The sequence below is a fragment of the Drosophila kikkawai genome, chromosome 3R, assembly GCF_030179895.1.
Source record: "Drosophila kikkawai strain 14028-0561.14 chromosome 3R, DkikHiC1v2, whole genome shotgun sequence".
NCBI lineage: Eukaryota > Metazoa > Arthropoda > Insecta > Diptera > Drosophilidae > Drosophila > Drosophila kikkawai.
In genome coordinates, this window is record NC_091731.1 from 29,507,686 (window position 1) to 29,520,134 (window position 12,449).

General features: G+C 45.0%; 5 protein-coding genes across 8 annotated transcripts in view; 4 read left to right on the forward strand and 1 right to left on the reverse strand.

Annotated features, from left to right (window-relative positions):
* Positions 1–2,606, forward strand: part of Ubx (Ultrabithorax) — an 89,991-nt gene extending 87,385 nt beyond the window's left edge. For all 4 annotated transcript variants that reach the window (XM_041776653.2, XM_041776657.2, XM_041776663.2 and 1 more), the window contains one exon: positions 256–2,606. In XM_041776653.2, the coding sequence (XP_041632587.1) occupies positions 256–560 (305 nt within the window). In that variant the 3' untranslated portion in view covers positions 561–2,606. The remainder of the gene's footprint in view (positions 1–255) is intronic.
* A 1,428-nt stretch (positions 2,607–4,034) lies between these two features.
* On the forward strand, positions 4,035–7,175 carry modSP (modular serine protease). Its single transcript, XM_017171434.3, has 6 exons — positions 4,035–4,256; positions 4,789–5,092; positions 5,352–5,839; positions 5,922–6,225; positions 6,281–6,502; positions 6,569–7,175. The coding sequence occupies exons 1-6, from the start codon at positions 4,187–4,189 to the stop codon at positions 7,074–7,076; spliced, it is 1,896 nt and encodes a 631-aa protein (XP_017026923.1). The 5' UTR covers positions 4,035–4,186; the 3' UTR covers positions 7,077–7,175.
* Positions 7,176–7,373: 198 nt separating this feature from the next.
* On the forward strand, positions 7,374–8,553 carry LOC108077818 (uncharacterized). Its single transcript, XM_017171340.3, has one exon. It carries the CDS (start codon positions 7,440–7,442, stop codon positions 8,370–8,372), a length of 933 nt encoding a protein of 310 aa, XP_017026829.1. The 5' UTR covers positions 7,374–7,439; the 3' UTR covers positions 8,373–8,553.
* Mettl4 (Methyltransferase like 4) lies at positions 8,480–9,558 on the forward strand. The gene has a single exon (XM_017171339.3). The coding sequence runs from the start codon at positions 8,480–8,482 to the stop codon at positions 9,536–9,538; it is 1,059 nt and encodes a 352-aa protein (XP_017026828.2). The 3' UTR covers positions 9,539–9,558.
* A 5-nt stretch (positions 9,559–9,563) lies between these two features.
* CCT3 (chaperonin containing TCP1 subunit 3) lies at positions 9,564–11,939 on the reverse strand. Its single transcript, XM_017171338.2, has 5 exons — positions 11,854–11,939; positions 11,622–11,715; positions 11,502–11,563; positions 10,915–11,414; positions 9,564–10,847 (listed from the first exon to the last, which is right to left on the reverse strand). Exons 2-5 carry the CDS (start codon positions 11,653–11,655, stop codon positions 9,809–9,811), a joined length of 1,635 nt encoding a protein of 544 aa, XP_017026827.1. The 5' UTR covers positions 11,656–11,715; positions 11,854–11,939; the 3' UTR covers positions 9,564–9,808.
* Positions 11,940–12,449: the final 510 nt, after the last annotated feature.

The following is a 12,449-nucleotide window of genomic DNA, read 5'->3' on the forward strand; positions in this document are numbered from 1 at the left end:
GACAACAGCGAACAGCAAACAAATGCTGAGCAGCTCGTTGCAATTTTTCAATTTAATTTGCAGGATGAAAGGCTAAAATATAAATACGGCCACGTACATTTTAAATGGGATTTCAGTATAATTAACATCTTTTTATATATCCTTAGTGTACTTTGTCAATGTTTTTTTAAAAAGTGGATTTTTAAATTAAAAAATACCTTGATAAACTTAAAATTTCACCTATTAATTCAAAATTTGATCTTCTCTACTCCACAGGCACAAATGGTCTGCGAAGACGCGGCCGGCAGACATACACCCGCTACCAGACACTGGAGCTGGAGAAGGAGTTCCACACGAATCACTATCTGACCCGCCGGCGGAGAATCGAGATGGCGCATGCGCTGTGCCTGACGGAGAGGCAGATCAAGATCTGGTTCCAGAACCGACGGATGAAGCTGAAGAAGGAGATTCAGGCGATCAAGGAGCTGAACGAGCAGGAGAAGCAGGCGCAGGCCCAAAAGGCGGCAGCGGCAGCGGCTGCGGCGGCGGCGGTCCAGGGCGGACATCTAGATCAGAATTAGGACGAATTGGGATGCAGATACGCATGTGCTGCAGTTACGGATGCAAATACAGATACAGAATACAGATACAAAGCAACTATATATTGTAACAAATGAACACTATTTACTTAAATGAATAATATTTAAAAATATTTTGATGGTACTTGTGCGAATACGAAACTTAACCTAAATCGAACCTAATGGAATTATTTCAAGAAGCGTTTGAGCAGCAACCGAAAATACGTAAATGAAGGCAAACCTACAAACTAATTAACTAGGCTAAGTAAATGAAAGTAGTGGAAATGAACCTACTTAGACGTAATCGAGGAAAACCACAACCTTTTTTAATTTAGTTCCAAACGAATGAAAACAATGTAGAAATTCGCAAGCGTAAGATTTATGTTTAGACCCCGTAGAGAGATCATCATCGCTCGAAATCGAACCCCTGTCCTGCCCCCTTTGTTGCTTACTGCTATGTTTAAATTAATTTTCGCAAGAAATACTCAAAAATTAAGAAAAGAACTAAAAAAAAATGTACGAATAAAATGTTGAACGCAAGCAAAATTCTGTTGATATGAATTTTTGGTTAAAACCAGTTTTAAACCAATCTAAGATACGTAACAAAGGAAACAAAAAACAACAAAAAATCGAAAACTATTAAACTTTAACTTAAACATAAATAGAATTTGTTAGCAAAGTAAACATATTACAAGAGTTTGTCGGAGGAGGATCGATTCGGATATTTGAATGTGTGTATAGTTTGTGCTTATCGAATAAAATAATGCAATTTTAGTTAACTCTGTTTATTTTTAAACGAATTTGTTTAGTTCTCGCCCAAAACGACTAAAGTGAAGCTGTTTCTTTAAGTAATGTGTAGTGTGTTTACCTTTTAAATTAAATTAATGATTAATTTTATTATTATTATGTTTAGTTTAATGACAAAGCGTTTATGAGATTATCTGACAGAAGCGACGAGGAGATACAAACGGCAAACGCCAAATAAATTATTGGTTTTGAAAAAATCTAAACAAAAACTGAAAAAAAAAAAACAACAAAGAGAAAAACAAATTCAATTATTGTGTTATTATTTTAGTTCTGCCATGGCAATTTTCCGTTCCGTTCCGAGTTGTTTGAGGGCTTGAGAGTGCTGGCATGAGAAATTGCTTTTGATCTCGTTCCGTTAATTGATCGTAAGTTGTACGCCCTAAGGCGATACCCCATACCGATACCGATATCGATGCCGATAACGATACAGATAACGATAACGATAGCGATACCATATATAGTTTAGTGGATGTGGATCCAGCGAGCTGTGCTCCGCGCCTCCCCCGAAACTTGATCCTTCAGTTGAGTTTCCGAACTTATCCCAGTTTGGGGGCCATCCGAAACGATGCCCTGCACAAGATGTATACGTAACTAGAGCCTAAGATCCGAATATAGATATACATATATATATATATATATATAAATCTTGATATATATTTATGTATTTATATGTGGAAGTCGAGTATAAAAGCGGACAAACAATAAAAAAGAGAGAGTAATTTCTGCGCAACGGAGGCGGATGCAAATACGTAAATAAGAATAAGTTAAATGTTATAGATTTTAAACGTAGCCCAGATACGTTAATGTACACATACACTGAGCGAAACGAGACGTGTGAGGCGCAGCAGGAGGAGAAGCGTGGACCGCCACCGCAAACCAAGAATAGACGCTAAAATACAATACTTAAAGATTTAAATGTGGATTATCGTAGCAACAGATATACGTAAATAACTCTCTCCGATCCGAGATTGGGATTACCACTTTTCCTAGAACTACCTACAGATACTTTGCAGCTACATTTTCTACTCGTATCCCCCCTCCCCGCATGAAGATTGGACCCCGCAGCTCCGTTTATACTTAATCTATGTAACTCTAATTTAAAGCCATTCTATGTTAGCTCCGTAAGTTGTAAATTATCAATATAAACTATACGTAAAGAGAAACAAACACAAAACAAACAGCAACCAGTGAGAATGTGGAAAATGAAACAAATAAATTAAACGAAACGATTTAAACAATTTATGAACTGCCTTTGAAATCGGAGAATTAAATGGGTCTGGAATAATTGCTCTGATTGTAGCAGAAAACTAAGAGAGGAAGCAAAATTAAATCAATTGAATTATTTTTCAAAAATTTCAAATATTTTCCCTTCACATATCTGCTCAAACTTGGAAAATAAGAAAGAAGAAAGTTTTTTTTCAGTGTAACAGCAGCTCGTCCAAGCAGAATCTAATTAGAATAATAAGTTCAATGAGAACTTCACAGTGGCACCACCTAGCGGAATACCAAGTGAAACGGTCGACGATCTGGTACTTTTGGTGGCTCAAACCGCAAAGTCTGGCAAAGCTGGTCGCTCTTGCTCCGACGATCTGGTACTTTTGGTCGCTTATGAACGAAAATCCTGGCAACGCACCAGTGCTGCCAGACTTTTCGTTGCTAAGAATTGTAACGGATAAAAATGCAATTAATTACAAGCCGGTAGAAGCCAGATTGGATTCTTTATGTGCTCTAATTGTGGGATTTAAAAGCCATATCATGCCTAAGCGATACGAAGTGTTTTTAAGAATTTTTGATTCCCGCTGAGTGGCGGGCAGAAGGGAGGCGGTGGCTCTGGCTCTTGGGTCTTGAATAGGAGTCTAAGAGTCTCTGGGAGTCTCGTCTCTGAAGCTCAAGCAGAAACAGACAGACGGCGGCATCTATTTGGACATTCAACTTTGGGGAGCGGAGATGGAGACGATGGAGGTGGAGAGCCTGAAAAGCGATTCCGGAGACTTCGTTAGAGACTTGAAAGCCAAAGACTTACACTTACAGAAAAATATGGGGCTGGGATTGGGTAGTTCATTTTGTATTAGGATTACAGAAAGGAACTAGGGAGAAGTCAGTGAAAAGGTTGACTTCTATGTAGAAAAACTAACAAAAAAGCTATTTTATTTGAAATTTTCGTAGTTAATTTCATTATCACTACAAAATTTATTAAATTCTTTAAGGGTTTTAAGCTAACTGAATCTCCAGCTTGGCTTTCGACAATTCGAGACTAAATTTAAACAAGTTACTGCATTCAAGAAGCCCTGAACTATTCTCTAGACTGGAAAAACATCGATGTTCAAATGGTTGTTTTTTCACGATTTTTAACATATTTTTTAAGATATTTATTAGTATAGATTTTTTTTAAATATGCTTCAAACAAATTAAACAAAAAAGCTTATGTTTAAAATCCTGTAGTACCTCTCAAATCCTTGTACCGCGAAACCCAAAATCTAACATCCAAAACCCACGAAAAACCCCATAAGATTGGAAACTTTTAAATGCTACCACAACTGTGAAAACCGACAAATTGAATCTTTGTGAAACGAGCTCGGCGCTCTTTATACGTGTTCCGCGATTGTTTTTATTATTAGATCGAGCTTGAACATACTCAACAGCTCAGTTCAGTTCCCTTTGTGAGCTCGCTCGGAGTCGTTCTAAGCGCGGCAGCACGTGCTCTCCCCCCGGTCTTAACTTAATCAGTACGCATTTAGTCTAAGCCTCTCACCTATGTGAGTGTCGTGTGCCCCAAGTGCATTACCAGTGCATTGAAAAGACTTGAGTCTATCCCTCGCATAATGCAGCTCAAATCGGGACTAACAAGAGGCCTCCTGTTCCTTTGCGCAATTTCGTTTAGAATCGGAGCAAGTGAGTAAAGTTCAAAATGATAATACAAATCGAACGAAAATAAACACTGCACATACCATTGGGGCCAGAATATGTATTGAGTATGCTGCTGGCTCCACACACATTTAGTATTTATACAAGCAAAGCTACTCTCTGAGAGCGTCCCCTCAAAACGAGATTTGAATCTCAAGCCGGTTCATCTTGAAGTCGCGCGACGCACTTGCACACATCTTTGTTTATCTCCGTCGATTCTCCCAGTGAAAAGAGAATAGTATCGCCAAAGTCGGGTTCAGTGCAATTGATTACGGAACTAAATAAAAATATAAACGTGATTCAATATATTTATAGCGACATTTACAACGAAAGTGTTTGAGAGGGAAAATTGCGGTTGTAAAGATCGATTTAAAGTATATTTAAAGTACATAAATGTGAAAAAATTATTAAGATTACTGTTCTTAATTACCATAAACAATTAGTCACTTCTGTGCGGGTCGTTCGTATACTAAATTTGCACTGTGAAAAAGACATCATTTTAACGCTCTTTCGTTTGCAGTATTAGCCGAATGTGAAGACACACAATTTGAGTGCGACAACGGCAGCTGCATCTCCTCCTATAATGTCTGCGACGGGGACAAGAACTGCCCGGACGGATCAGACGAGACGGCGCTGACCTGCATCTCCCAGCGGGAGCATTGCAACAAACCGTTCTTCCAATGCGCCTACGGCGGCTGCGTTATTGGTACTGCGGGCTGCAACGGAGTCCAAGAGTGTGCAGATGGATCCGATGAAACGCGGCTCCGTTGTGGGAACACCGACGATAAGAATCAGTTTGAACGTCGCATTCAGGGCAATTGTCAGTAAGTATAAAATTGGGGAATATGATTTTTTAAAAATTAGGTAATTTTAAAATTGTAAAAACAAAGAAATGTAAAAGATTTCAAAATTCGCTTTCAAGGCTTTCAAGATGAGAAGTAATATATTTCTAAAAAGCTTAAATTGTATAAAAAAATTCATGCCTAAATATATATTTTTTATATTTCCAAGAAAATTCCATTTTTACATGAATGTAATTATTTGTTAATAATGAAAACCCACTTTCCAAATTCTTGCTTATAGGGAAGATGAGTTCAAGTGCCCGTCCGGAATTTGTCTGGACAAGACCACTTTTCTGTGCAACGGCAAGGACGACTGTGCGGATGGCTCTGCCTTTGACGAGTCCGTGGAACTTTGTGGGCACATATACTGTCCCCAATACTCATTTAAGTGCGGCACCGGCAGCTGCATTGCCGGTTCGATGAAATGCAACGGTGTAAACGACTGTCATGACGGATCTGATGAGGCTCCGCTGCTCTGCAACACCACCAGGAAGATATCAAGTCCAGTTCCAGTCACCGTAGAGATTCCGCAGTCTCAGGAGGGCTGCCCATTGCCGCTTGGCGATGAGCGTCCCATCATAAAGGGTACTGGCGGTCGTATCCTAACCGGACCCATCACCCACGGACTTGTGAAATTCTCCTGCGAGAGGGGGCATGTGCTTGAGGGCGATACATCTAGCTATTGTGCCAATCGGAAGTGGGGTAACTCCTTGATTCCGAAATGCGTGAGTGAGTTGCCTGTCTATCAAGTCTTGAGCCCTGACTCCTTGCAAGGATATATTAACACATTTGTATAAACCTCTAACCACAGAATACTGCAACTCTACGGGCGAATTTGAAGGATACTCAACGAACGCCTTGTGTACCTATGCCGGCCAGAGGGTGGATTGTAAGAAGCCCTACCATCCACCCGGCACCGAGGTGCAGTTCGTCTGCGCCAACGGCTTCAAGGCTGACGGACCTCTGCCGGACATGAAGTGCATGCGGGGCGGCTACTGGAACCGTCAGCGCCAGCGCTGCCAGCAGGAATGCGGCCAGATTGCCACGCCCACCAAGAGCTTCTCGGCCAACGGCTACACCATCAACAACACTGTGGTGCCTTGGCATGTGGGACTGTAAGTGAAATAGTATTTACATAGTTTTAAATATTAATTAAGCTCTTTCCTTCAGGTACGTTTGGCACAACGAAAGGGACTATCACTTCCAGTGTGGCGGATCTCTGCTGACACCGGACCTCATTATCACCGCCGCCCATTGCGTATACAACGAGGGCACCCGCCTGCCATACAGCTTCGATACCTTCCAGGTGATAGCGGCCAAGTACTACCGCAACTACAATGACACTACGCCCGACGACCAGATACGCAATGTGACCTTTATAGACATAGCGCGGTGAGTAGTAAAGAGTACTTGCGATTATCCCTGAATCATTTTATTAATAACTGATTGATTTTCCAGTGGCTACAAGGGACGTATTGAGGACTTTTATCAGGATTTGGCCCTGCTTACCCTCAACGAGCCCTTTGAGCTTAGCCATGTGATCCGGCCCATTTGCGTGAAATTCGTGAGCTTCGCGGAAAAGGAGAGCGTCACTGACGATCGGCAGGGCAAGTTCGCTGGCTGGAGCATCGAGGACAGGCACGAGCTGCAGTTTGTGCCGGCTGTTTCCAAGGCGAACATCCTGTGCCGGCAGAGTCTGCGCGACATCAAGTCGGACAAGTTCTGCATATTCACGCAGGGCAAGTCCCTGGCCTGTCAAGGTGACAGTGGCGGAGGGTTTACCGCAGTGCAGGAGACCCTCGAGTTCTCGGGCCGTTCAAGCACCCGCCACTTCCTTTTCGGAGTGATCAGCAATGCCCCCAATGCGGATCAGTGCGCTCACAGCCTGACCGTGCTGACCAACGTCCAGCACTTCGAGGACATGATACTTAGTGCGATGAGCAAGAGTGTTAACACACGATCTTAAGCCGCATACTAGAATAATAGCCATATGTCCCTTACGAATTTAGCCCTAACGTCCAATAAAACTAGTCTCAGGAAGTGGGCCGATTTTCAATTTCATAAATATGCTACGTTTTAATTGGTTGATATTTCTAGCAGATTAAAACATAAAACATATTGGAACTTGGTTTAGGTTTCATTATGTAGATATTTGTTAAAGTTTTCCGTGTTTTACACTTGTTTTGGCAGCCAGAATGTAAAAGTAAAAAGTTCAAATCAACCGCCATATACTCATCCCTAATACAATCGATCATTTTGGGGTCGACAAACAATTAAAGTTAAACAAATACTATGACTCATACACAAAAAGTTAACGAAATCCACAAAAATGTCGCGAATTTACTGCGGCTACAACCCGCCGCCTCCCGGTTTCAAGACCTTCTTCTCGGAAAAGTATGAGGACCGCCTGAAGCGGCTTCCCGGCTTCGGAAAAATGCGAAAATCCTGGGATTCCCACAGGCGGCCAACGCTCATTTTGCTCCATGTATTTGCCGATGACTTTGGAGCCCTGGAGAAGTGGATGGAGATGGCTTACCAGGTGGCAGACCCCGATGATCTCGGTCAGCTGATGGACTTTTACGTGGACGATATGTGGGCGGCGTATATATTCAACGAGGAGGAGTTCAGCTTCTTCCGTAGCGATGAAGGGTGCTTTGTGGACGGGCCCCCGCTGATTTACGGGGTGACTGCCTCGGGCGAAGTGTTCTTCTTTGGCGAGTTCTCAGGACCCAAAGCCCCAGATGTGGAAAGTCTGAAGGTATTCTGCAGGCAGGTGATAGAGGGAAATGTGGAGGAACCCATTAGCCGGAAGTCCCAAGTGGAACATATAGACCTGGCCCATTGGAACGAACTGATTTACGCCTCCGATGAAGATGTAGCAGTGTTATTTTACAATTCCCTGCAGAATGGCACACAGGCGAACGATGCCATAATGCAGAGTCTAAGCAGACTTGGTGATTGCCTTAAGCAGGAGGCAGTGCGTCTGTACAAGATGGACCTACAGGGAGGGAGTGCCCCCAAAAAGTTCAGCGTGGAGACGACACCTGCCTTCTTCTTCCTAAAAGGGGTCCAAAAGCAGAATCCCATCCAGTGCAAATATAAGCTAGGCCCATTTACTATGCTAAGATTCGTGGCCGAAACTGCCAGCCAGGAGCTGAACTATTATAACCGACTTGGTCACCGTAGGCTCCATGCGGAACTGCTCGCCCACATGAAGGAATATTTTGATTTGAGGAGCAATAAGCAAGGGTTTTTTATGTGAATGTTTCCTCTGACGCGTTGGGTTTATATAAATTCAAATATTTTGCGCCAAATATATCTATCGCCCGAGAACAGGGATGATTTGTTTAAAGGTTTTTTTTTATCGAAATGCTGAAATTAACAACAAATAGCTTAAAAGACAATAAAATTGCCGTTTTCTTGGACCACAGAAAACTAATTGACGAATCCTATGGCGACTTTAAACTTCGAACTGAGCTTTTTCAGTTTCAAGCCAAGAGGCAGGCGCAGGAGGACGGCGAAAAGCGCTCAAGGAAACGGAAGAGGAAAGCCGGCGAGGAAGACACTTCATCATCGGAGGACTTGCAGCTTGTCAATCGGTATTTAAGGCTCCTGCCCAAGCCCCTGGTCCCGGATGTCACTCCCCCAATAGCCAGGCATTGGGAGGATTCGTATAATCTGCCTCAGCTCCATGGAGCCAACGAAAGCGGCAAACTACAGCGGTTCCAGTGCCCAGATGATACTGGAAGGGTTTACCTCATTCCCGACAGAGCCAGCTTCTACAACCACAATGTGGACCAACTTCCAGCACTGCTGCCCCAACTCCTGCCCGCCTACGACCTCATTGTGCTGGATCCGCCCTGGCGTAATAAGTATATCCGTCGACTGAAGCGGGCCAAGCAGGAACTCGGCTACGCAATGCTACACAATGATCAGCTGTCGCTCATTCCCATTTCCCAGCTTACGCACCCGCGATCTTTGGTGGCCATCTGGTGCACCAATTCAGCGCAGCATCAAACGGCCCTGGAGCAGCAACTTCTGCCCAGCTGGCACCTCCGACTGCTTCACAAACTACGCTGGTACAAGCTCACCTCGGACCACCAATTGATTTCCCCTCCGCAAGCCGATGTAACCCAGAAACAGCCCTACGAGATGCTCTATGTGGCCTGCCATGCCGATGCCCCTGAGAATTACGGTGAGGAAATCAGGAACACAGAGATGCTGCTCAGCGTTCCCAGCATTGTGCACTCCCACAAGCCGCCTCTCCTAGACTGGCTAAGGGAACACCTTCACCCGAATGAGCCCAACTGTCTGGAGTTGTTTGCCCGTTATCTGCAGCCGCACTTCACCTCCGTCGGCTTGGAGGTTCTCAAGTTGATGGACGAGAGGTTATACAAAGTGGGTAAAGACGAACCCAAAAATATATAATTTTAATAATAACCATCAAAACCACTATGAGTTTTAACAATTTTATTTGTGTGTACTGTTAATGAGAGCAAATGCAAAGAATTTGTGTGTGTGTGTGGGCAGCCCGGAGACGAGTTAACAGCCGCGGGAGGAGGCAGCATTATCGACCGGGCCCAAACTAAATGTTAGACATTTGAAAGTGGCGTGTGTGTTTTTTGTTTTCTTTTGGGTGTTAAATTAAGTATTAAAGGATAGTAAGCATTATTAATACACGTGGTTGATCGCAGGCTACTACTCCTGGCCCTGGGCCATGGCGGCCGGGTTGGTCGGCTCGTTGCCGCCGCGCTTCTTGGATCCGGAGACGATGTCATCGATGCGCAGCAGGAGGATGGCCGTCTCCACGGCTGTCTTGTACGTCTGCAGCTTGACGGCCAGCGGCTCCCAGATGTTCTTCACGTTCATGTCCACAATTTCGCCGGACTCGCCGTCGATGCCCCAGGCGCAAACGCTGTCGCCGGTGTGAGAGGCGTGCTTGGCACGCAGAGCGGTCAGGGCGCGGATCGTGTTGGCTCCGCAGTTCTGGGCCAGCGTGCGCGGTATGATTTCCAGGGCATGGGCCACCGCCGTGTACGGGCCCTTGACCTGCTTGCGAGTCAGCAGCTGGGAGGCGGCCATCTCAACGGCTCCGCCGCCGGCAACCAGACGTGGCTCCAGCACCAGGTTGCGAGCCACGTGCAGAGCATCCTGCAGGTTACGCTCCGTCTCGTTGAGGATATCCTTGCTGGCACCGCGCAGCAGGATGGTGCAGGCCTTGGGGTCCTTGCACTGTGTCACGAAGGTGAAGTACTCGTCGCCAATCTTCTTGACTTCGAACAGCCCGGCGCCCGTGCCCACATCCTTCTCGGTCAGCTCCTCGGTGCGGTTGACAATGGTGGCACCGCAGGCGCGAGCAATGCGCAGATTGTCCGTCTTGCGCAGACGACGGATGGCAGTAATGCCGGCCTTCAGCAGATAGTGCTGGGCCAAGTCAGAGACACCCTTCTCGGTGAAGACCAGATCCGGCTTCACGGCAATAATGTCCGCACAGATGCGCTGCACAAACTCCTCCTCGATCTGCAGCATGCGGGTAAAGTCCTGCTCCCCGATAATCTCCACGTTGGTCTGGCTCTCACCCTTCTTGTACTCCAGCGAGCAGTCGAGCAGCACGATGCGGGGGTTCTCGATTAGACGACGCATCTTGGGGTGAGTCACGTCCTTGTTGATCATCACACCCTTCAGCACGCAAGACTCCTCAATGGCACCGCCGGGAATCTTCTCCACCTTGGCGTAGCTATGCGAGAAGAGGAATCAATTATTCGGAGTCGGGATAAGAGGATCAAGCTAAAGTAAGCACTTACCGCTTAATGTCCACCTCCAGGCGACCATTCTCGTTCAGCGTCACCGTCTCGACGGCGTCCAGGGCGATTTTCACAGCCAAATCGGACCACTTGCCGATGAATTTGGTGCCAACGCAGGCCTTGACCACCTCGGCCATTTTGGCCTTGTCCTTCACGTCCAGCTGCACGCTGAGATCCGACTGCAAGTGGCCGACGATGTCCTCAAGGGCCTCGCGATATGCCCGAATGATCACTGTCGGGTGAATCTGTTGCTGCAGGAAGGGCTCGGCGGCGGCCAGCATCTCGCCGGCCAGGACGATGACCGATGTGGTACCGTCGCCCACCTCCTCGTCCTGTGTGCGTGCGATCTCGATCATGCTCTTGGCAGCCGGATGCTGGACAGTGATCTCGCGCAGGATGGCGTTGCCATCATTGGTCATCACGATGCCGCCCATGGGGTCCATCAGCATCTTCAGCATGGCCTGGGGGCCCAGACATGTCCTGATCACATCAGCGATGGCCTGGAATGGGGAATCTCATGAGCAGATGGCCGGGAGAATGATAACCGCAGACCCAGACATGTGAGTCACGCACACACACACACATACCTTTCCGGCTTGGATGTTCTCCAACTGCACTTTGCGGCCCGATTCTCTCTTCGTGTTCTGACCTGCGGACGCCGATTTGGCATGATTTCGGGCTAAACTTGGGGTAAATGAAGTACTCACTCAACACGAGTATAGGCTGCTGTCCACCGAACATGTTTCTGGCTTATTTAATTATTTCTACGCGAAAACAAATGAACTCGTGCTGGCGCTGCCGCTGTTTGAAAGAGAATGAGTGAGGTTAGGCTCGCCGATGACACACTATTCCAGAAGTTTCGATAGGTCGTCAACTTTTGTGTGTCCAACTTTGGTTGTGGTAATTTCTGACGGCAATTAATCACTATTTTACACTTACTCGGGGAAAATAAGCTTAAAAATGCACTGGTTTAATTCAAATTGGAGAGCAGCAGCTTAGCGCTGTAAAAACATCGAAACAAGTATCGATATATCGTTGGCACCAAGAAATTATAGTATTATGACACTGCCGCATTAATTATGACCTTATGACACTGCCGCATTTATTATGGCCTTATGACACAGTAATGCAGTTTTCAATAATTAGCCACTTAATTGGAACCTTGAAAGAGACAACTATATATTATAATTTTTTTTACATTTTCTAAAGCCGCAATTTGCAGAATATTACTGTACATTTCTGAATTCGTCGTCGATGTATTCACGCAGTAATGTATGCGGAAACCGTTAAATTATTTTCAGCAAAATAAAATTCTCAGAGCAAGACAATTTTCAATGGAAGTGCCATACAGTCATCTTGCTCGCACTTAGGTAAAATCTTATGGAGCTTTCAGGTCTTGAATAAAATCTCTGATAAATTGAGTTGATTTGTCAGCTGCAATTTAATTTAAATTAATTTTTGTTATAGAAAAAATCGCATTTAATTGGTATCATTTTAATTATTTTAATATTAAGAACTATAAAAATTAAGTACAA

What these genes read in the sequence shown, in the direction of transcription:
- LOC108077818 (XM_017171340.3), top strand. Translation starts at nt 7,440, where the DNA reads ATGTCGCGAATTTACTGCGGCTACAACCCGCCGCCTCCCGGTTTCAAG.
- CCT3 (XM_017171338.2), bottom strand. Translation starts at nt 11,655, where the DNA reads ATGTTCGGTGGACAGCAGCCTATACTCGTGTTGA. An exon ending in GCAGCCTATACTCGTGTTGA is followed by an intron (nt 11,564 to 11,621) that starts GTGAGTACTTCA and finishes CGGCGTCCGCAG; the next exon opens with GTCAGAACACGAAGAGAGAA. An exon ending in AGAACATCCAAGCCGGAAAG is followed by an intron (nt 11,415 to 11,501) that starts GTATGTGTGTGT and finishes TCCCCATTCCAG; the next exon opens with GCCATCGCTGATGTGATCAG.
- Mettl4 (XM_017171339.3), top strand. Translation starts at nt 8,480, where the DNA reads ATGCTGAAATTAACAACAAATAGCTTAAAAGACAATAAAATTGCCGTT.
- modSP (XM_017171434.3), top strand. Translation starts at nt 4,187, where the DNA reads ATGCAGCTCAAATCGGGACTAACAAGAGGCCTCCTGTTCCTTTGCGCA. An exon ending in TTCGTTTAGAATCGGAGCAA is followed by an intron (nt 4,257 to 4,788) that starts GTGAGTAAAGTT and finishes TTTCGTTTGCAG; the next exon opens with TATTAGCCGAATGTGAAGAC. An exon ending in CTTGATTCCGAAATGCGTGA is followed by an intron (nt 5,840 to 5,921) that starts GTGAGTTGCCTG and finishes CTCTAACCACAG; the next exon opens with AATACTGCAACTCTACGGGC.